We start from the raw sequence: 24637 nt of genomic DNA, 5'->3' as shown, positions 1-24637 counted from the left end.
TGTAATTCTTTTGCATTACTAAGTAAAAGATTAGAATATTTTATAATTTTCTCTGTTTTTTATCCTGATTTTTATTTAGTTTTCATTAATGTTGTAGGTGGCAATGGCAGTGGACCTGATGAAGATGCAGAGTCAGGCAATGGCCCTTCTTTACCGCATTCACCACATAGTGTTGATGGCGCTGTATGTGGCCCTAAGTCACTGGATAGTGATTTTGAAGAACCAAAACATAGGTTTGTTTTTTGTTTCTTTTTTTGTCTTTTGTTAGTATTTCTTTGTTTATTTATAAAATTAAAACATTTTTACGTAAAACCAAATATTGTATTCCACAATACTTGTGGAATAATTCTTTTTGAGTGAAATAACATGAAATTATCATATAATCTCTGAATTTAATATTTCTACTGTGCAAAATTCTGGAGTCTTTTGTATTATCACATGTTTTATAACTGTCACAATATATTTTCAAGTGATTTGGAAAATGTATTCTTTCAAAATGCACAATTAGAGATTTTTTTTGTCGTCATTTGACTGGTTTGATGCAGCTCTCCAAGATTCCCTATCTAGTGCTAGTCATTTCATTTGAGTATACCCCCTACATCCTACATCCCTAACAATTTGTTTTGCATATTTCAAACGTTGCCTGCCTTCACAATTTTTTCCTTCTACCTGTTCCTCCAGTATTTTAAAGTGACTGTTCCAGGATGCCTTAATATGTGGCCTCTCTTCTTTTAACTATATTTTTCCAAATACTTGTTTCTTCATCAGTTTGCCAGAACAACTCTTCAGTTGTCATTTTATCCATCCATCTGATTTTTAACATTCTCCTGTAGCAACACATTTCAAAAGCTTCTAATCTTTTCTTCTCAGGCACTCTGATCGTCGAAGTTTCACTTCCATATAAAGCTACACTCCAAACATACTTTCAAAAATGTTTTCCTGATGTTTAAATTAATTTTTGATGTAAACAAATTATATTTCTGACTGAAGGCTCATTTTTCCTGTGCTATTCAGCATTTTATATCACTCTTGCTTCGTCCATCTTTAGTAATTCTACTTCCTAATTCTTCTACCTCCGTAATCTTTTCTCTTCCTATTTTTACATTCAGTGGTCCGTCTTCATTATTTCTACTACATTTCATTACCTTAGCTTTGTTCTTGTTTATTTTCATACGGTACTTCTTGGGTAGGACTTCATCCATGCTATTCATTGTTGCTTCTAAATCCTTTTTACTCTCGGCTAGAATTACTATATCATCAGCAAATCGTAGCATGTTTATCTTTTCATCTTGTACTGTTACTCCGGATCTAACTGTTAACATCATTAACTGCTAGTGGTTTGTAAAGATTAAAAAGTAACTGGGATAGGGAACATCCTTGTCGGACTCCCTTTTTTATTATGGCTTCTTTCTTATGTTCTTCAATTATTTCAGTTGCTGTTTGGTTCCTGTAAATGTTAGCAATTGGTTCTTCTATCTTTGTATTTGAACCCTAATTTTTTTAAAATGCTTAACATTTTATTCCAGTCTACATTATCGAATGCCTTTTCCAAGTCTATAAATGCCAAGTATGTTGGTTTGTTTTTGTTTAATCTTCCTTTTACTATTATTCTGAGAGCTAAAATTTTTCTCTTATCTCTATACTTTTCCTGAAACCAAATTGGTTTTCTCCTAACACTTCTTCCAGTCTCCTCTCAGTTCTTCTGTATAGAATTCTAGTTAAGATTTTTGATGCATGACTAGTTAAGCTAATTCTTCACATTTATCTGTTCCTGCTTTCTTTGGTATCATGACTACAACACTCTTTTTAAAGTCTGACAGAACTTCTCCTTTTTTGTAAATGTTACACCCCAGTTTGTATAATCTATTAATCGCTTCCTCACCTGCACTGCACAGTAATTCTGCAGGTATTCCGTCTATTCGAGGAGCCTTTCTGCCATTCAAATATTTTAATGCTCTCTTAAATTCAGATCTCAATATTGTTTCTTCCCTTTCATCCTCTTCGACTTCCTCTTCTTCCTCTATAACACCATTTTCTAATTCATTTTCTTTGTATAAATTTTCAATATATTCCACCCACCTATCGACTTTGCCTTTTGTATTGTAAATTGGTATATCATTTTTGTTTAACACATTATTAGATTTTAATTTATGTACCCCAAAATTTTCCTTAACTTTCCTGTATGCTCCGTCTATTTTACCAATGTTCATTTCTCTTTCTACTTCTGAACACTTTTCTTTTAATCCACTCTTCTTTTGCTAGTTTACATTCCTGTTTTATAGTATTTCTGAAATGTTGATAGTTGGTTTTACTTTCTTCATCAGTAGCATTCTTATATTTTCTACGTTCATCCATCAGCTGCAATATATCCTGCGAAATATAAGATTTTCTATCAGTTCAATTAGAGATAACAAAAGGAAATTATTATTTCATAATCTTCAATATTGTTCTTATCAAACCATTCTGTTGTAACTTATCTTAAATATGTGTTGTTTATTTTTCTCTTATCTGTATACATTTTCTTATCTAATCATGTTATTATTGGTATTGTTCCAATTTAACAGAAGTTCTATGCCATCCAATCTGGCTTTTGTATTGGCTTGTTTATCTGTATGAAAAATTTGAAATGGGGATTGGTAAAGGTATGCCCTAGGGAGATGATTGATTATCTTTAAATTAAGTAATACTCTTTATTTTTTTGTGGATTAATTAATATAAAATAGTTTTTGTGAATAGGAATTTGAGATTGCAAAAAAAAATCAAATTATTAATTAGAAAAATTATTTGATGGAGGTGTGGGCTCTGATCATTTTTTACAGAATTCTACTAAAATAGGTGGGGATGGATGTGCTGTAGAAATAGATGAATCGTGGTTTGCATTTAGGAAATGCATCCACAACAATGGGTTTTTTGATTCGTATTCCATGAAATCAAAGGAACATTCCTGTGCACTGTACTGTTTGTAGCATGGTGATATTAATATAGTCTATCAAAGATATAATTTTACCAAAACCAAAAATAATTTCTGGCTTATGAAAAGAATATCATGACAGTGATAATGATTTGGACATGCAGTATGTCAACTTCACTGTTCATTGTAGAGAAATTTTAAATGTGATCTTCCCACAGGTGGTTATATCCAAATGATTGATCAATGTGAGCCAGCCTGCACATATTGATTGAAGGCCCTACTCGTCCCACGTTTGGTTTCAGCAGGTTCTTGGGATGCAGATCTGCTCCAGTAAATATTCACAAAATATCGCTAAATTCTGGCTACTACAATGATTGAAATAGTTAACCAGTGACTCATAATATATTTGAGTTAAAAATTCTACAACTCGCTTCTTATTCATACAGCATATTTGAGTTAAAATCCTTTTCAGTTAACGTATTTTCAAGATTTAGGATGCACTAACTCAAGCACACTTTAAATTATTGAAGCAGACATTCAGATATTTGAAAGCGATTGTAAATTGTGGGAATGAATTTAAGAAAATGGGAATTTTAAGAACCAAAGCCCTATAGTGATGCAGACCATGGTAGATATAAAATTACAAGATATTCTATGAGTAGCACATTATTAAAATTCATTGGTAGACCAGTCATATGGTAGAGTAAATTACAAAAATGTGTGGCCCAATTATCTATGGAACATAATCTTTTGATGGTTATTCTATTTAAATATGAATATTTTGGGAGAGCCTCATGTATGTGTAAATATTCATATTTATACAGGATCATCAAAAAAGGTTGCAGCAATTTAAGAACGTCATATCTCAGAAACTATTAGAGATAATCAAATGAATATTTTTTTTGAAAGATTTACCAACTCAAAAAGGTTTTTACATACATTACAGTGATTCAATATGAGCTTTGTTGATCGCTCTGCAAACATCCAGCTGAAGTTTTGGTCAGGTCTGCTGGATGAACGCAGGTGTAACTGTGGCGATAGTAGTGTTGTTCAATTGTCTTAAATGATGTACGGCTTTGAATTTTTCACTGTAGACCAGTGATTCCCAAACTGTGCGCCACAATGCCCTGGGGAGCCACAGCTTTTTTGTAGGGGTGTCGCAAAATATTGTAAAAATTTCATAATTAATTGAACCAAGATATTTATAATTATTAATTTAATGTTAATAAAGTAAAAAAAATAATGAAGATACATGAATGAGTTTTATTTATTTTTATCTCTTACTTATGAGTAGTCATACTTTTTACTTAGTGTAGAATGCCGTGGAAAAATTTTAATTGAAAAAGGGTGTGGCGACTTGGAAAGGGCACTGCGACTCGGAAAAATTTTGGAACCACTGCTGTAGATAATGTTTTCAATGTATACCCGTAGAAAAAAGACTAGCGGGTGTCAAATCTGAGCTTCTTAGAAGCCAAACCACAGGACTGATCCTACCATTCCAACAATTTGGGAATTTTTCATTGAAAGTATGTTGAACACCTAGGCTAAAGTATAGGGGCGCACCATCTTTTTGAAATATTACAGCGATGTTACTTTCCTGTTCAATTTGATTTTTTAGAGCTTCTTAAATAACTTTGGCATATACACTCAACCACTTCGTCACTTGTTTTGGGCTATCTGGAAGATTTTTTTCATTCCCATGTTTGCCAGATTAGTTAAACTGTTTGTACCACCATCTAATGGTGTTTGCATGAGTGGGATCATTTTCATAAACACACCAGAAAGTCCGTTGAAGAGTTATATAATTGATTTATTCTCTGTTAACTGCAAAACACATTGTGCTTTCTGCTGAACTGTTGCCATTACACTGATTTGACAGTAGCACAAAGATGTGCTGTTTTGTGCATCGGTTGAAGGTCACGACTAAATAAACTTGGTATCCTGATTATTTTGCAGTTCCAGTTATAATACTTTATCTTAATTACATTGGGCGATTTTTATTGTTGCAACCTTTTTTGATGACCTGTATATGAAATATGTTCCATTAAATCGACTATCAATTAATTCATATATAATTAATAATTTATCCAAGTGGATGGTCTATTGTTACATTATTATTAGATGTTTATTATGTTGTTTAGTAGTTAATAAAATGTACTGAAGATTATTAGATATTTTATTATAACCTGGATCTAACAGTTGTAAATATGTTGATATATCAGGCACACTTGACTTCATGCAGTGGCTACTTTCAAAGAATAAGTGAATGGATTTCATTTATACTTGACATGCTTTTAGTAAGGGAATACAGCTGCAATGTAGCATAATGTGTTCTATACAATGTTTTGTTTTTACATTTTGTGTGTCTGTTCATTACTTATCATTTTCCTCTTATAAGGATTGTAAACAACGTTACACGATGTGTATAAAACTTAAAGAAAATGATCTTTATGTTAACCAAGTTTTCTATAATATATTATACATTTTGTGTAATTTTGATTTTATTGAAATCTCTATTAATTTTATTCTAAAAACATTAATTTCTTTTTTAAATATTAAAACTCCTATTTTGTATTTAGCAGAAAAAGTAGTCTTTTATTTTGGTAATTGCGTTTCAACATGTTAATGTAGTTATAAAAGTGAATACCTTACTAATAACATGATGGGAACAAAAAAAAAGAAGATATTATCTTCATTTTTACATTATGTGTGAAATATGGCAATTGATTACTTAACGTGAAATTGATACAATCCAATTAAATATCTTCACTGTTTATTTGTTTATTAGCTGTAAAGTAGTGTAATATTTTATATGTTTTCAGGTTTTTTGGAGAGGTGTGTATGTCATTGTGTGGAGGTTTAGATAAACCAGACGGACCAGCTGAACAGTTGTTTCAGGAGCATCTTGTGCATTTTGAAGATTTTATAGAAAATCCTGGATTACTTGAGAATCCTGATCTGGTTGTAAGGATTGAAGGAAAAATGTACAGGTGGCATGCTGCATGTCCTATCATTATATCTCATGTTGTTTTCAACAAATCTCTACCTCAGGTTTGTAAAAATTAATATTTCTAATAATATGAGGTATTTTTTTTTAAAGAGCTGTTGATATAAAAACAAAATTTTGATGTGGACACCACATGTCTTCTTTGTACGCCTATTAAATTACATATACACACTTTTTTTTTCTAATGAACACAAAATTTTATTTCATTAATAACTTTTGATATTTTTTCATATATATATTTTTCTTATTGTTTTTATTGAATTATTTCTAGCTGAGAGTAAAAAAGATTTAGAAGGAACAATGAACGGCATGGATGAAGTCGTATGCAAGAACTACCACATGAAAATGAACAAGAATAAAACAAAAGTAATGAAATGTAGTAGAAACAATGAAGATGATCCACTGAATGTAAAAGTAGAAAGAGAAAAATTACGGAGGTAGAAGAATTTTGTTGTTTGGGAAGTAGAATTACAAAAGATGGACAAAGCAGGAGCGATGTAAAATGCCAAATCACAGGCGAAACGAGACTTCACTCAGAAATATAATTTGTTTACATCAAAAATTAATTTAAATGTCAGGAAAAGATTTTTGGAAAGTATATGTTTGGAGCGTCGCTTTATATGGAATTGAAACTTCGACGATTTGAGTACCTGAGAAGAAAAGATTAGAAGCTTTAGAAATGCAGTGCTATAGGAGAATGTTAAAAATCAGGTGGGTGGATAAAGTGACAAATGAAGAGGTGTTGCAGCAAATCGATGAAGAAATAAGCATTTAGAAAAATATAGTTAAAAGTAGAGAGGTCACATATTAAGGCATCGTGGAAAAGTCGCTTTAATGTTGGAGGGACAGGCAGAAGGGAAGAATTGTGCAGGTAGGCAACATTTGGAATATGTAAAACAAATTATTAGGGATGTACGATGTAGGGGGTGTATTGAAATGAAACGACTACCACTAAATAAGGAATCTTGGAGAGGTGCATCAAACCAGTCAAATGACTGAAGACAAAAAAAATTTATCGTAAAAATTTTTTTTAGAATTAGTGGTATATAATTATTAATAAATCAATATATTTAAATTAAAAAAAAAAAAAGTTAAAAAATAAAAGGAGATGAAATTTGATTCGAACTGATGTGTTTCTCCTTGCAAGATCCAAATATTTTATTAATTAAACTTTCATTATGCTATAAGTCTGGAACCAATGAAAATAAGTACCACTTATGATATATTGTTGAAAAACTCTCAGTGAGGTCTTACTACTGCAGTTAATCCAAACTTTTTTTGGATGTTGGACTATTTTTTGGTTCAATCGATTGCAAATCAAAAGGAAAGGTGCAGAATTAGATGTTACAACAGTCCTAAATCCAAAATTTCAACATTCTATGGCTAATTGTTTTTGGGTTATGTGAGATACATACTTACATATGTATAGATGTTATGCCAAAACTAGTCAAAATGGATTCAGGGTTGGTCAAAATGGATGCTTTAATTGAATTCTGAAAACTGAAATTTTTCTCGATCGTAGTACTTTCTTTACTTCATACTAATAAGTAAAAATGAGTGAACATATTGTTTTACTAGCTTTATTATTCATTTTAAAAAAAATTTCCTATCAGTGATTTAAACCAATTAATCATTCTCTCTTTTAGTTCATCATTTTCAAATGATTGTCATACAAACATTGTTTTAAATGGAGAATAAAGTAATCGCTAGGTGTAAGTATTGGTGTACACAGTGGATATTTGAAGATTTACCAGTGAAATTGCTTAATCATTGAACTGTTGAAGTTTGCAGTCGAGTGTTTAATCTTTATGCTGTGCTAAAGTAAAATCCTGATGACATGTTTTTTATTTTCAATAGAACATCATTGTTTTTTAAGTTTTATAATATATATGTATTTTTTTTCAATAATTTCTATGATCAGGTTATTTAATAATTAATATTCTTTTGTTATCCTAAAAACCGGTCGCCGTAAGCTTCTTGTCAACATTTCTTATTATATTTCTTAGGCCTTGGAAAGTGAATTTGCTACTGCATTGATTAGTGTATAATATCAAAGTTTCATTTCGGGTCATTATAGTTACGCAGTTCATCTTTTTCTTTTAGTTATGCTGTAAAAATATTTGAGCGCTACTTGATGTCTTTTTCACAAATTTGTCAACATTTTTGAATTCCATTTGGTTCATAACTTTCTGTAATCCAGTTTTTCTGTTAAGGTCTGTTAAGTCACTAATTGTCAACATTTGAAAATTCATTTGACAATTTTAAAACAATTAATTGCCTATTATTATAAATTTTTTGCTTATGTTTTCTTACAAATCATTTGTCATTACAGATAGGGCAACCAGTAAATTTTTCATGAACATTCAACCCTGTCTTCTCAAAATAAAAGTGAACTTTACATTCATGTATAACTCTTAGTAAATATAATATAAATGAATATAATACGAAATATAAATATTTAGCTAATGTGTAAACATTGAAAATTGTTTTGTAGATTTTAACAGCAGTTTATTACCATTAAACACTACTTGAATCTCACACTTAATGAGACACTTTTTATTTTAGCATCCATTGCAATTAGGTTATGAATGAGAATGTGACTGGAAGATGAATATAGACATAAAAAACATGGTACACAAGCATTATTTGTTTTCAATATAAATTGGCAGCAAATTTGAAATTGTACTTAAATAAAAACATGCTTCTTATTAAATAAATAACAAAAACAAAATTACGATTTTAGCACTTGTTTTGAACTATTATTATTTCTGAGGTATTTAAAGCAGTTTTGTTTTCTGATCCGTTTCTTTTTTCTTTTAAAAACCTGTTTTTTTTTTCATATTAATTTTATAGTTGGTTAAATTATTTTAGTAATAAAATGAATTTTATGCAGTAGGTTTTAAATTATTTCTTTTTAGAGAGAATATCTTTCTTGCAATATTTTTTCATGTAAGTGATTTTTTCAAATTGCTTTCTTGCAATTTTTTACCTGTAATAAGGGATTATTGTCTTAATTAAAAAAATAAGGCATAAACAAGGATTTTTTTTTAAATTTTTATGTGAAAAGCTTTTGAAATCTTTTCCAGGAATAACTGAAAAAGTACATATTTTAACATAGATGTTCGTACTTCTGTGCCAAAGTTATTTACTGCATTTTAAATTATGTAAATATATAAACCAGGTGTTTAAATACGAAACTGGAATTCATCCATAGATGGCGCTAGCTGTCAATGTAGTTACTGTCAAACTGCATCATTGGTGCTATTTTCTTTCTTTGACAGCTGACAAAGATTTTCAACTCTCAATAATACTAGTTTCATAAAATAACGTAGTTTTAATTAGCGTTGAAGATGTTGAGTTTAATACCTACAAACTATGATTTGCAGACAGCATCGATTTTCTGTTACCATTTAAAGAAAACTGCTGCAGAATTGCATCAAATGCTTTTCGAAGCTTACGGTGAGCATGTTCTTGGTAAATCACAGTGCTTTGATTGGTTTAAAAAATTCAAAAGTGGTGATTTTGACTTGAGAAACGAAGAACGGTGGAAGACCACTTAAAAAAATTGAAGTCAGCGAATTGCAAGCATTGTTAGATGAGGATGACACTCAAATGCAACAACAATAACTCGTGGATCAATTAAATGTACCATGAGAATCTGTCTCCATATGTTTGAAAGCCACAGGAAATATCCAGAAGATGGGAAAATGGGTTCCACATAAAGTAAATGAAAGACAGCGAGAAAACCGAAAAATCACTTGCGAGATGCTGCTTGCCAGATACAAAAGAAAGTCATTTTTCCATTGATTGTGATCGATGATGAAAAGTGGATACATTTCGAGAATCCTAAGTGTAAAAGAACATGGGTAACTCCAGGTGTGAACCATTGACATCGATTTCAAGGCCAAGTCGCTGTGGAAAGAAGACAGTCCTCTGTGTTTGGTGGGATCAGAATGGTGTGATCTATTATGAGCTGCTATAACCTGGCGAAACTTAATGCTGAATGCTACCAACAAATGATCGATTTGAATCAAACAGTGTGTGATAAACGACCAGAATATCAAAAAAGGCATCACAAAGTAATTTTGCTTCATGATAATGAACCATCAAACACAGCAAAATAGGTCAAGGAAACAATTGAGGCGTTCAGTTGGGAAATAATTTCGCATGCGGCTTACTCAACAGACTTTGCCCTGTCCGACTACTATTTATTAGCATCGATGGGACATGCACTTGCTAAACAGTGCTTCAATTCGTATGAAAATGTACTAAAATAGTTCTGTGACTGATTTGCCTCAAAAGAGCAACAGTTTTTTTTGGCGTGGCATTCATAAATTGTCAGAGAGATGGGAAAAATGTATAGTTAGCGATGGACAGTATTTCGAATAAAACCCACCGGGTTGGTCTAGTGGTGAAAGCATCTTCCCAAATCAGCTGATTTGGAAGTCGAGAGTTCCAGCGTTCAATTCCTAGTAAAGCCAGCTATTTTTACACGGACTTGAATACTAGATTGTGGATACCGGTGTTCTTTGGGTTGGGTTTACCTGAGATGTGTGGTTAATTACCACACATCTCAGGTATGGTCGAACTGAAAATGTACAAGACTACACTTCATTCACACTCATACATATCATTCTCATTCATCCTCTGAAGTATTATCTAAACGGTAGTTACCGGAGGCTAAACAGGAAAAAGAAAGAAAGAAGAAAGAATATTTTGAATAAAATATTTTTTATCATTTTCATACAATTAACGTGTGTCTTCTGTATAAAAATTCCGGTTTCATATTTACACACTCGGTAGTTTTAAATTTATCTGTTTAATAATTATTACCTAATTGTTTTAATATCAAGTTTTATATTTATCTTGCTTTTTTTTACAGGAAGTGATCTCTAGGCTGTCATCCCAAACAACTCCACGACAAGAAAAGAGAAAAGGTTCAAGGCGTGGTTATTCTTCATGGTTTACATGGGGCGCTAGAGCTACAGATTCAGGTAATTAGTTATTTTGTATTAAGAAACTAATAACTGGCTGACCGTTTTATATAGTAGTCTGCATGTATGTGACTTTTTATTTAAGTGATCCAATTCAGTTTCCATCATACCTGTTGAAGAATTAATTGATGAGTTAACATGTGTTGAATTTCTTAAATTACTGTATCTACTAAATCGGTTAGTTAAATATGCTTCTTTTATATATTCTTGTTGTTTGCTTCTAAGATCAATTAGGTAGTTATTTTGTTCAGGACAGTTAATGTTTATCTCAGTATTATGAATTATATTGAAAATATCAGTAAGTAGTGGTGCTGTTTAAATAATCAGAGTCAGGTTTATTTTATTTTTTAGGTTCAGATTTATTTTATGATTTTCTGTTTGTTTTTATTATTACTTTTTCTTAATCTTAGTAATGGTATTTGTATTTATAAGTATGTTATATTGTGATAAATATACATACTCAGAATGTTAATAAAGTATGTAGTAAATGTGCACAAAATGTAATAGTAAACAATGCAAATATCTTGAAGCAGTCTATTTCATTGTTAGATATAATCACATCCCAAGCACCCAGAATGAACCCTCTATGGAAGGTAATTAAAAAATTTTAAACAGAGAGGGTAGGATTGTGAGATGTCATTTTAAAGGGCATGAAAAAAAATTGACAAAAGAAACTTAAGAATTGTTCTTATTTCAAAACAATCTAGTTTTCATTATGAACCCACTACTTGGGGTTTACTGTAAGTTACTTTTCAAACTAACTGTGAAAAATATTAGATTGCTGGTTAAGGTCAAAGTCTGAAGTTTTTTATATTAAATTTTTGTTTTTCAGTTCCATTTAAAGCAGTATGTCACAACCGCTACTCTTTTCATTTAATATTTTTGAGTTGCCTACCCATGAGGGGGGCCTCTTTTTTTAGCCTCATATAGAAAAAAAAATTATTGTTCTGAGGTAGAAACATCTATTTGGTAATTTTATTTTTCTGTGTAACATGGTTGAAAGGCTATTAAGGGGTTTCATCCGTGTGTATGTATGTATATATGTGTGTGTTATATATGGAAGTGAAACTTGGACAATCTGTGTACCTGAGAAGAAAAGATTAGAAGCTTTTGAAATGCGGTGCTATAGGAGAATGTTAGAAATCAGATGGGTGGATAAAGTGACAAATGAAGAGGTGTTGCGGCACATCAATGAAGAAAGAAGCATTTGGAAAAATATAGTTAAAAGAAGAGAGGCCACATACTAAGTCATCGTGGAATAGTCGCTTTAATATTGGAGGGACAGGTAAAAGGAAAAAATTGTGCAGGCAGGCAACGTTTGGAATATGTAAAACACATTCTTAGGGATGTAGGATGTAGGGGGTATACCAAAATGAAATGACTAGCATTAGATAGGGAATCTTGGAGAGCTGCATCAAACCAGTCAAATTTCTGAAGACATATATATATATATTATATATTACATACATACATACATATACATTACATACATTACATACATACATATATATATATATATATATATATATATATATATATATATATTATCTTATATATTTTATATATGTTCTTCTCTTTTTGGAAAATATAGTAGTGTTCATATTTATAAAACTTAAATGAAGATGCGAACTAGAAAAAAATTAATTCTTTTTAATTTTCTAATACTTTTTTTTTGTTATATTTATTAACTTTGGTAGTAATTAAAATAATGTCAAAATGTAAGTTAATATGAATTGAAACAAAAATATTTATCAAATATACGAGGGTGAACCAAATTTAAACAGTAATTTTGTTATTCTACACAGCAAGCAGTTCTGAGTTGGATGGCAGAGTGGGGGGTTAATATTCAGTATGTTAGAGAGGGGAAACCAGCTTGGTTAGCTCCTCTGTTCTGTTCTGTCATCAGTATGGCCATGAGTGAGCAAGAGGTTTCATCATCTGTTGCACAACGCAATTATGAAGTTTTTAACTAATGAGGGGTTAAACCGACGGAAATTTTAACTCTTTTGAAGGTAGAGTAAGGGGACGCTACACTGTTCCTGAACTGAGTATTTACGCGGGTCAGACAATTTAAGGGCGGGTGAGAAAGTGTAGAAAAGAAAGTCATGATCGACGCCCAAGGTCAAGTCTCACAACTGACTGTTTAAAAAATCATGTCAGAAGTGAATATCAGCTACGGGAGTGCTCAATCCATTATCATTGATTATCTTGGCTTTAGAAAAATTAGTGCTCAATGGGTTCCGAGGTTGTTGACCGAAAATCAAAAACAGGTCAGGTTGGAGATTTGTGAGAGACTTTTGGATCGATTTCGGCAAGAAGGGGACAATTCTTTGATGAGACATGGGTCGATCATTACATTCTTGAGTCAAAAAATGGTGAGTAAGGAATGGCAAAGGAAGGTTGAGGGCTGCCCAATGAAGGCCAAAACTCGTCTATCAGCCGGAAAAGTTCTTGGAACGATTTTTTTTTTAATGGAGGGGAAGTTTTACTCCACACAATTAACGGTGAATGCGATTTACTGTTGCCAGCTGCTACAGTCAACAACAACTGCCAACCAAAACAAAAGACGGGGTATGCCCATCAGAGATGTCATCATTCTCCATGACAATGCCAAGTGGCACACCGTGATTTTAACAAGGGATAAATTGGAAAAAATGCACTGGGAAACCCCATTGAGGGGAGCACTTGCACAATTTGTTGATGACTTGTCCTCAAATTTTTTATGAACAAGGAATATTCAAGCTTCTAAATCATTGGCAAAAGTATGCAGATTGTGCAGGAGACTGTATAGATAAATGATGAGGTATGTATTGTGTATATTATTAATCAATAAATTTATTAAAAAAAAATTGCTGTTAATATTTGATTTACCCTCGTGTTTTTATCTTCTTAAATAAAAAGTTAAACTTATAAAAATTTGTATTAAGTATCTCAAAACTCAATGTTTTTTAAGTTTGTGCAAGTCAATAATATTGTATGTACTGTGGTCAGAAAATTGTAAAACTCTTTACGCTAAATTTGTAATTATAAGATAAATTTTGTAATTTTTAATTTTTGATATTGAACAAAATATGTTTTGTTTGCATTGTTTACTTTAAAAATAATCATTTTGATTTTGAAGTGGTATTTTTTACTAGGTTTATACTCTCTTTTGATAAAACTTTTGACTCCAGTTTCATGTGGAGTGAAATAAAATACTAAAGAAAATGAATTATTAATTTTGTTTCTTTGTTTAACATTTTAAGAATTTAATGATTTCTTTTTTTTTTAGGAGTAGGTGGTAAACCACAAATTCAAACCGAATCGATTTCTTCTGATAGCTGTGATAAATCTGTAAATCCCTCTACTACAGAAGATAGTAATAAATCAGAGTAAGTTTAGTTACCATGTAGTAATTAAAGTACATTCATCTAATTAAATGCGTTTGATATGTAATGTTATTTGTTCATAAAATGAATAAATCTCATTATGTATAGTAAACTTATATTATGCACAGAAGGATTATTTAAGGTTCTGTGTACAGTTCAGGACAAATTGAATCTAATGAAAGGATTTTAACATCTTTAAAATATTCTTTCATTATAACTTTATAACTCTAGAAAATCAATAAAATCATAGCCTTTTCCATCCTTAAAAAATTATCATTATGATTTTTCCTGCTGATGGTTGGGTTAGAATTTTACCTTGACAAGTTTTTTTTTCTCCTGTGCTTCACTTCTGTCTTAATAATTTCAGCTCATAATGATGAATTCATATCTCATCAAACGTTAGAATATTGTGCTTTCCTGCTGATACTGTTATTTCAGCTCTGTACTCATGTGAAGTCTCCTTATGGTGATCTGTCAACTCTATTGGAACCCATCTTGTACTTGAGCTTTTTGGTAATGTTGTAACTGTTCTGACATTTACTTATAATTTTTCAGTTATAATCTAAATTATAATCTATCTTGTCTTCTTGGATGAGGTAATCTGTTAACTAATTGGTACTTACGTATTAACGCTACTGCAGCTACAGCTTTATTTAAAAACAAAGTAGTCAATCGGATTTCGGTGGAAAATGGGCCGATATAGAGTTTAACATAGACTCAAAACAGTCTCTTTATTAATTTTAATAAATGGTTATTTACATTTATTTATTTTATAAATTATAATTTAACCAAAGTTAACCTACGCTCGCTTTGCTAGCTAACTTTGACTAATTAACACCGTAATTTTTTGAGTATTTATTTAATAAATTCAGTAATTATTGCTTATTGATTACTTATTATTTAAATAATCAAAACACTCCTGTTAATTAGTCAAGGTTAGCGAGCGAAGCGAGCGTAGGTTAAGTTTGGTTATAATTTATAAAATAAATAAATATAAATAACCATTTATTAAAATTAATAAAGAGACTGTTTTGAATCTCTGTTAAACTCTATATCGGCCCATTTTCCACCGAAATCCGATTGACTACTTTGTTTTTAAATAAAGCTGTAGCTGCGGTGGCGTTAATACGTAAGTACCACTAATTGGATATCCAGAACAGTGCTCGTCAGACACTGGCATTTAAATTCTTCTAGCCACTTGTAAAAATTTCTGTGGTTCGTACAACTTTGTCCATATATTAGGTTATATGAGAGTAAATGTTAAGTGTTTACGTACAAGATTATTTATAATATCCAACCAACAAATTTGGAATTTCTCACATTTGGAAAGCAAAGGATGAATCACTGCATCACATGCTAATCAAGTAATTTGTAAGCTTCAAAGGGACTCTGCATTGTTGATATTTTGCATTTATAAACAAAACAGTTTTATTCAAACAACTGATCAAAAGTCATCAAGGGTTACTAGCTGTCTGTAAGTATAGCCATCTTGCTTACTGTTTTGCCTTCACAGCTATTTGTGTCTTTAATTATTGAATGAATGCCTCTTTGTAATAAATTTTTTTAAATTATCTGCTTTGCTCATTTGGGGAAAATTAAGTCTTGAAAAGTAAAGAGTTCTTTTTAAAGTCTGAAATGAGCAAACTACTTTAATGACAGTAATGATGAGTAATTTTTTTTTGTGAAGTTGTTAACCAATACCTTGTAAAAAGTATTTATAGAGTGAAAGTACATTTTATAATTACAGATCGTTGAAGAAAAAATTGTATCTGTGTTATTTTTTATATAATCCTGTCATTATTTTCTTTGAACAGAATACAATTTAAATGTTCTATTTAAAATTTATTATACAGATAGATTTGCATTTATGCAAAATTTTCATTTAAGATACGATGTATTTTCATTAAAGATATAATTTGTATCACATACACAAAGAATTTGTACAGTAATTTCAATCAGTGGCGCTCATAGCTAAAATTAGTAGGGGTGTTGCTCCAGAAAAATTTTTTTTGGGCCTTTTCAAGGCCGTGTGGTTAAAGTGTTCTGTAAAATAAAAAAGAACCAAAGAAAAAGATGAATCAAATAGAAGGGCTGGAAGCAGGATAATAATCTAATTCTACACTTTTATCTCATTCAAGAATATGGTACTTGGTTTTTTAGCACATAGTGTTTAAAAACTGTATTCGGTTTAACCGAATAAGTAATAAACTGTCAATACAGATAATACTTTTTAGTATTATTAGATAATAACTAAATAAAATGTCTGGTTAAAAACACTATAGTCCAGTGGTGCTTAATTTAAATTTCTATGTACACAGAATGCTAGTGATGAAGAAAGTAAAAGGAACTATCGACAATTAAGAAATACTGTAAACAAGAAGTGCAAACTAGTGAAAGAAGAGTGGATTAAAGAAAAGTGTTGACAAGTGGAAAGAGAGATGATCATTGGTAAAATAGACAGAGCATACAGGAAAGTTAAGGAAAATTTTGTGGTACATAAATTAAAATCTAATAGTGTGTTAAATAGAGATGGTACACCGATTTATAATACGAAAGGAAAGGTCGATAGTTTGGTGAAATATATTGAAGAGTTATATGTAGGAAATGAATTAGAAAATGGTGTTATAGAGGAAGAAGAGGAAGTCGAAGAGGATGAAAGGGGAGAAACAGTACTGAGATCTGAATTTAAGAGAGCATTAAAGGATTTGAATGGCAGAAAGACTCCTGGGATTGATGGTGTACTTGCAGAATTACTACGCAGTGGAGTTGAGGAAGCGATTGATAGATTATACAAACTGATGTAATATTTACGAAAAAGGGTAAGTTCCATCAGACTTCAAAAAGAGTGTTATAGTCATGATACCAAAGAAAGCAGGAGCAGATAAATGTGAAGAATACAGAACAATTAGTTTAATTAGTCATGAATCAAAACTCTTAACTAGAATTCTAGAAGGGAAAAATTGTGCAGGCAGGCAACATTTGGAATATGTAAAACAAATTGTTAAAGCTGTAGGGGGTATACCAAAATAAAATGACAGGCACTGGGTAGGGAATCTTGGAGAGCTGCATCAAACCAGTCAAATAACTGAAGATAAAAAAAAAATGTACGCAGAAACAAACACACAATATTAGTTTTTATTAATTACCTTCTCTGTTTTCAAATTTGGCGATCAAAGTACCCTTGCTTTCTCCCATTTTCTGATCACCACTGAAAAAACAACTTGACCGCTTTCATATTCCTTCCATCGACTAAACTAGAAAAGGAAATGAACAAGGAACGTTCCATACACACGGAGTAAAAAAAAAAAAACTACCTTCCAACAGCACTGTGGGAACGAGAGTTCTCTCTTCCTTGCGTGCAGCTTCCTATGTGTATGTGCACAACAGCCAAAAACGCTGCTGAAACTGTGAAGCGCACAGTTCCGTACAAAACGTTTTGTATCTTTTTCATAAACTGTGGGATGGCTACTGACATTTAGCTTAAGGATTATATATTGTACAAGTTTAAAGAAAGAATTAAAGAAAAAGGACTCATTATATTAAATGTTAACAATAATATCAAGTGGAAATACGGAGTGCTACAGTTCCACAATGACTAAATGTGAGCCGCCACTGATTCCAATATAAATAGGTTTGAAACACTCGTTTTTAGGCTCTAATTTCTTTTTTTCTTTGATATATATACTTTCTCTGAAGTAATTTACCAGTGTTATTGTTATTGATCAATTTGTTTTTTTTTTATTAATTTCCGATTTGCTTGTTTTTTTATATCATCAGTTTTCTACTTTTCAACTATTTTATAAATATGAAATCCGTGCTCAGACCTATCGGGATCTTTTCACCTGTATTCTACATCAGTATTATAGTTTTTTCAACCTGCTGCTCCCTTCTGGGAGTACAATGCTATTAAAAAAAAAAATAAGATAAAAAAGAGAGTTGTGTAAGTCAAACAGTTTCAGATTACTGTGAAGTTGTTATATCGAGCATTATTCTTGGAAGAAGCTTTAGATTGATTACCATTGCAAAATTTATTCATTTATCACAGTAGAGAAAAAAAAATTGATTCTGGGTATCGCCCTTCAGTAAATAAATAATTTTTATTGAAAAATTTCTAAAATGCTTGCAAGTAAACACGTTTGTAAAGACATAGTTTCTTTAAATTATTTTTATTTCATCGGTATAAAAGATTTTTAAACATAAAGTTTAGTTTAATCAGTAAAGTGATATACTGGTGAACTTTATGAGCTGTTGTTTTGTTTGTTTTAATTAATTATTGTTGCATTGCCTTATTCAAAATTTTTAACAAAAAATAATTTTTTTATCAGTAGTGTGATAGACGTTACAACAACCAGTGAAGCAGGAGCTGTTGTAACTGAGAGTGAGACCACTGCAACTAGTTCTGCTACTTCTGCAACTGCTACTCCTGCGACTACTACTAGTACTACCAGCAGTACCACTCCTCTGACCATTACCGCTTCTACTTCTGCTATCTCAGTTACTGCAGTAAATATAACAGAAGTTGCAGAAACAACTGCAGAAACAGAAGTGAATAAAGTCTCTACGAAAGACATTCCTAGGCATTCTTCTAGTCAGCCAAATTCTACATTCCCTCATTCCGCTAAACAAGGGTACATATTATTTATTGATAATCAGATTTTTTTTTCATTAACTCTAATGGATATTTTATTTTTGTTTTTAATGGTTTTACCAAAAGTTTTCAAAATTATTAATATATTTTGTCATTTAACATTACTTAATTAAAGTTAATGAATTTTAAAAGAAATTATACTCAGATTCACACTTTAGTATTGTCAAAGTGCAACAGGTAGCAATATGCGAATAGACTGTTTTGTAAAATTCACGTTATAAAAAATTTTTGAAAAATATAGCCCAGGTCTAATTTTGGTTTAGAAGAGGTTGTATCCAGTGATTGATCAGATTTTAAGTTAAAAAAAAATCTGATGTGGACACTACATGACTTTCTTGTATGCCTGTTAAATTACATATACACATTTTTTTAAAATGAGAAGTACATAAAATTTTATTTTGTTAATAACTTCTGATTTTTTTATTGTTATTATTGAATTATTATTTATTGTAATTTTTTTTACAGTCAGAGTTAATAAATTATTAATAAATCAATATATTTAAATTAAAAAAAAAAGTTAAAAAAAAAGAGATGAAGTGTGATTCCAACAAATGTGCTGCCTCCCCTTGTAAGATCAAATAATTTGTTAATTAAAATTTTATTTGACTATAACTCTGGAACCGATGAAAATAAGTACCGCTTATGATATATCAATGAGAGCTTATTATTGCGGTTAAGAAAAAGTTTAAAATCGAAATATTTTTGGATTTTGTGCTCTTTTGGACATTTTTGTTCCAGTCGATTGCAATAAAAAGGGTAGGTACACAACTAGATGTTACAACTCGTAAATTCAGAATTTCAACATCCTATGGCTAATCATTTTTGAGTTATGTGAGATACATACGTATGTATGTACAAATGTCACACCAAAACCAGTCAAAATGGATTCAGGGATGGTCAAAATGGATATTTCCATTGAAAAACTTTACTTACGTTGTACAAGGAAGTAAAAAAGAAGTAATGGAGGTATTGCTTGAAAATATTTATGTTAATTTTGTGATCCCACGAGTGTTTTTGGCCAAGTGAATTAGGAAAAGCTAATTCATATAAATTATGGTGAATTGAATAAATTTGAAAAGTGGATCATTGAAAATATCGTGTTTAAAAAAGAGGAAGTAGCAGAAAGTTAAGATTTATGTAGGGAATAATTTAGGTGATGTGTGATACAAGTTTAACTGTCCTGATAGGTTTATTAAAAAATTTTTGCCGAGAGAAGGTACAGTTGATTGAAGGAGAATTATAGCCTGTGGTAAGTGGAGGTTTCAGAAGAATTATTACAAATGCTTGAAAAATTGCAGAACGTAACAAAAGATTGTGGAATTAATAATTAAAAATAAAAATAAATGAAAAAGTAGGAATAAAACATGAGTGAGAACTGAATATTTAAATAAATTGGTCTCTGTAAGTAGATATTAGGCAATATATATGGTAAGTTTAAAATGTAAACATATTGGCACTATGAAGAATTGCGTACCAGATAGGGCCGAAGATGTGTTAACTGACACACATAAGGAAAAACTTATTGCTGCAGCACAAGAATTTTTGTGCCGTTATAAAAATGAAGGTAGTTAATTGTTTGATTCCATTATTGTTGGATATGGTTGGATTTTTATTTAAATGTTGAAAGAAAGCAGCAGTCAATGCGATAATGGCAAAATGATTTTCTCCTAGACAAAAGAAGTTCAAACAAGAATGTTCGGTGAAGAAGATTGTAGCTGCTGTTTTTTTTTTTTTTGTGGGGGAGAACAAAAAGGATTTCTTGCGTCTTGAATTTAATAATTGTGAAACTACTGTGACTGCTGATAAGTGTTGTGAAACATTAACAAATCATAGAACAGAGAAAATGACAAAATACAAGTATCATATCTTGTTTTATGTCACCGCAACATCATAGTTTCAAATAAAAGTTTCTGTTGTATATCCTCCGAACAAAGATATGTATTACATAAATCATTGTCTTTTTATGATCATTCCTTATTTGCACACCAGATCTTGAGCAAACTTTGTTCACATTTGTTTTGATCTTGATCAAATCGAGTTTTTCAAATCAGCGTCGTGAATGATGATACATTCATACAGTAACATTTGTCGGCTGTAAAAAAAACTAGAAATAAAATATCGGGTTATTTATGTATTTCAATGGAATAACAAGGTTTCTATTCAATGGACAATCAAGTTAGCGTGATGTATCGGTCATATACAGACAACCAGTTGTAGACTTATCAAGTGACAGCATTATAGGCATGATGCCTTTGGTTTTGCAGATATGATTTTATTTTTTTTTTATATAAAACTTCTGTTATGACTGCTATAGTCAAACTTTGGAAATAATTTCATCTGTAATCGAACAAAGACCTATTTGTCGCTTGTACAGTCAGTCAGGCCGTTACTATAACCAACATTATGGCTTTATTTTTTCAGCTGTTGCCTTCAGTTTAGTGGTATCCTTCAATTAAAACACATAATTTTTCCTGGTTTGTTATGCTAGCTTTTGAAGTCTTAAATAAATTATCATTGTGTTGGCCTTTCCAGTATCCAGTATCCATTATATTCATGTCGTGAAATTGCCATTACTAATATTTTAGTTTTGCTAGCTTATTAAACTGCTTGTACTAATTTGATCATTTTTATAATGTTATGAACGTTATAAAATATATGACTGTTTTTTGTGTAAATTTTAAGTTCAGTAGAATTTTTTTAATAAAATTATTGAAGGGATTCTTTAGTGCTACAAGTGCTGTGTGAGATTTTTTTTATTTGAAAAACTATTTATTGTAAACAGTCTGTGAAAACATTTCATATTAACAATGTTGTAGTAAATTTTATCCCTAAATTTGTTGTATACAAGATTTGAGTGTTAAAGATTCGGCTATTATTACAGTTAAATTTTCTATTGGGTGGTTTTTTTTTTACATAGATTTGCAAGTTTATAATTCCTCTTCATTATGAAAAAATAATTATGTAGGCACTTTTATTCAAATAATTATGTTTAAGATTTACATTTTTTTATTACATTTCTGTTTTATTTCTGAAAATTAAAAACCGATAAATCATTAAAAAAATCTAAAAGCACTTAAAATATATCTCAAGAGTTTATTCCAAAAATCTTAGCCGATTATTATAATAGTTTACAGGGAAGTATTATCAGACACAAAAACATCTTAATTATTAATTCCTTAATGTGGCTGTGTCTCATTCAGAGATTGAAAAGAAAAAAATTGAATGAGACGTGGAAGCAGAGTCTAACTTAATTATTTGTGTTTGGAGAAAACTGTGAAACATTCCAATAAAAGAAGTAGTAAGAGAAAAATATGACGATTTGGTGATTTTTAGATATGTGATAAATATCACCTAGCTAAATAGAGAGTAGTGGAGTAAAACACTAAGTATGACTTCTTGGTTTCATTATGATATTCTTTGATTCATGTAAATTATTTCTTTAGTCGATTAATCTTATCAGAACAAATCATTGGTTGTATAAAATATTTCAAATTACAAATAATTTTTATTATAATTATCAAAGTGCTTAAAATTGAAGTTAAAATTGTTACGTTCATAATAGTTGATTGTCAATTAATAAAATAAGTTATACGTTAATAAAAATGTAACGTCATGTCCATAAGTTGTTTACGACTATTATGAGATATGAAATGAAATAGTACAAACCTATTAATTAATAATTATTGTATAATTTGTTTATATAAGATATCATTATCGAATTTGACTTGTTCGTTCATTAATTTATTATTATTCAAATATATATGAAAATTTTCTAATACGCTGGTTTTATGATAATTGTTAGCGTATTCTAATATTTTAGTAAATTCGTTAGGGTTATTATTATGTCCCGTTTCTAAAATGTGTAGCGAAATTAGATTTTTCTTTATTATTTTTAATTATACTATTAATATGTTCTTTAATTCTTATGGAGAATGAACGATTTGTCATTCCGATATATTTTAGATCGCAGTTTTCACAATTCACTCTACACATTCCTTGTTTTTCTAAATCATAATTACTATCATGATTTATTTTTATAGAAGGATCCTCATTATTTATATATTTTATTATTTATTGTATACGCTGCTGTTTTTAATTTAAATGTTTTAACTATATTATTATAATTTATATTTTATTCATTTATTGTATTATTATTTGTTATTTTAATTTTGTTCTTTATGTTTATTTTATTTTTTATTCTGCTATAAATTTATTTATTAAGTTATTATCATATTTATTATTTAAAGCTATATGTTTATTGTTATCTATTTTTGTTTTAAGTATTTTATCGCTCTGTAAATTAGTGAAATAAAGGTTGCCATTTTTTGACTCCAAGGATGATAAGATTTGAAATGTATTATAGTATCCAGTTTGGTTGGCTTTCTATATATGTCTATATTGATTTTATTAGTAATAACATTTTTGTTAAATCTTACGTCCAATTAGTCTATGCTGTTATTATTTTCTGATTAAAGTGAATTTAATATTATTATTTAAGAAATTTATTTCTTCAGTTTATGTGTTCTTCATTATTAAATTGTTGATTATACGAGTATATTATTAAAATGTCATCTACATACCTTTTTCATAAAATAATTTGATGTTTATTGATTATATTGGATAGCAGGGTGTTTTCTAGTTCATTCATAAAGACATCGGCTAAAATTGTGGAAAGTAGAGATGCCATACATAGACCTTTTTCTTGTTTATAATTATTAAATTTAAAATAGTTATATTTCATACATAATTTAGGAAATTAAATCTAAATCAAGTTATTGTGTACCTTAATTTTACTACTATTTCTATGATACCATCTTGTAATAATATTAAAAATAAATCTTAATAGAATGGGAAATTATTTCTTTCATTCCTTATTAACTTTTTTTTATATACTCATATTTATGTTATTATTTTTTTCTATTCATGCTCTTAAGGAGTTTAGTAAGCATTCTTTATTTCATTATTTATTAGTTTTTGTATTTTATTAGTTGTACAGTCTGAAGATTTTGCTTAATTTCTGTATTTTTCGTTTTCAGTGATAGAGTATATTCCGGGTCTACATCCTCCGATTCAGAATCTGAAACGGACCCTGGTCAACGCCACTCTAAGGCTTCTGGCCTAACTATACCAATTCGATCTCAGTCTGATAAATATCGTAAAACACTTAGACTGTCTTCTGAGCAAATTGTGAGTAAATGAAATGTGTTTATTTTATTATTATTATTATTGTTATTCCTTTTTTTAATACGGGGGTTATTTTTTTTCAAGGTTTTAATTTTGTGACCGATCGGTCACGAAATTAAAACCACAGTGAAAATAAAGAATGCTTTATTTGTAACAAGTACTTACATAGTTACGCTGTTTCTCTACAAAGTTACCATTCCGATTTAGACATTTGTTGTAGCGTGGTACCAACTTTCCAATACCCTCATCATAGAACAGAGCTGCCTGTATTTTCAGCCATGTTTCTACCCTGGTCCGCAGCTCGATGTCTGTGCCAAAATGTTGTCCTCCTAGTCAGTGTTTCGAAAACGCTGCAGGAACTTCTTTGTTACGGCTGCAGTGTGCGGCCGAGCATTGTCATGGAGAAAGACAATGCCTGATGACAACATTCCTCTCCGCTTATTCTGAATTGCCCTTCGTAGACGTTGAAGAGTCACGCAGTATGAGACTGCAGTGATGGTCATGCCACGTTCCATGAATTCCACC

General features: G+C 30.3%; 1 protein-coding gene across 5 annotated transcripts in view; it reads left to right on the top strand.

Moving 5' to 3' along the window:
- Lpin (phosphatidate phosphatase LPIN) overlaps positions 1 to 24637 on the top strand; it is a 231327-nt gene that overhangs the window by 159568 nt on the left and 47122 nt on the right. For 4 of the 5 annotated variants that reach the window (XR_012754729.1, XM_075353934.1, XM_075353935.1 and 1 more), the window contains exons 8-13: positions 98 to 233; positions 5734 to 5962; positions 10801 to 10912; positions 14184 to 14283; positions 18606 to 18908; positions 23965 to 24115. Coding sequence is in view for 4 of the 5 variants with exons in the window: in XM_075353934.1 (XP_075210049.1) it covers positions 98 to 233; positions 5734 to 5962; positions 10801 to 10912; positions 14184 to 14283; positions 18606 to 18908; positions 23965 to 24115 (1031 nt within the window). In the remaining variant the exon portion in view is untranslated. The remainder of the gene's footprint in view (positions 1 to 97; positions 234 to 5733; positions 5963 to 10800; positions 10913 to 14183; positions 14284 to 18605; positions 18909 to 23964; positions 24116 to 24637) is intronic. The other variant, XM_075353937.1, reaches the window with a different exon arrangement.

This window comes from Lycorma delicatula, chromosome 1 (assembly GCF_047948215.1).
Source record: "Lycorma delicatula isolate Av1 chromosome 1, ASM4794821v1, whole genome shotgun sequence".
NCBI lineage: Eukaryota > Metazoa > Arthropoda > Insecta > Hemiptera > Fulgoridae > Lycorma > Lycorma delicatula.
Note: the sequence above shows the minus strand (reverse complement) of the source record. Positions and strands in the feature narration are given on the sequence as shown.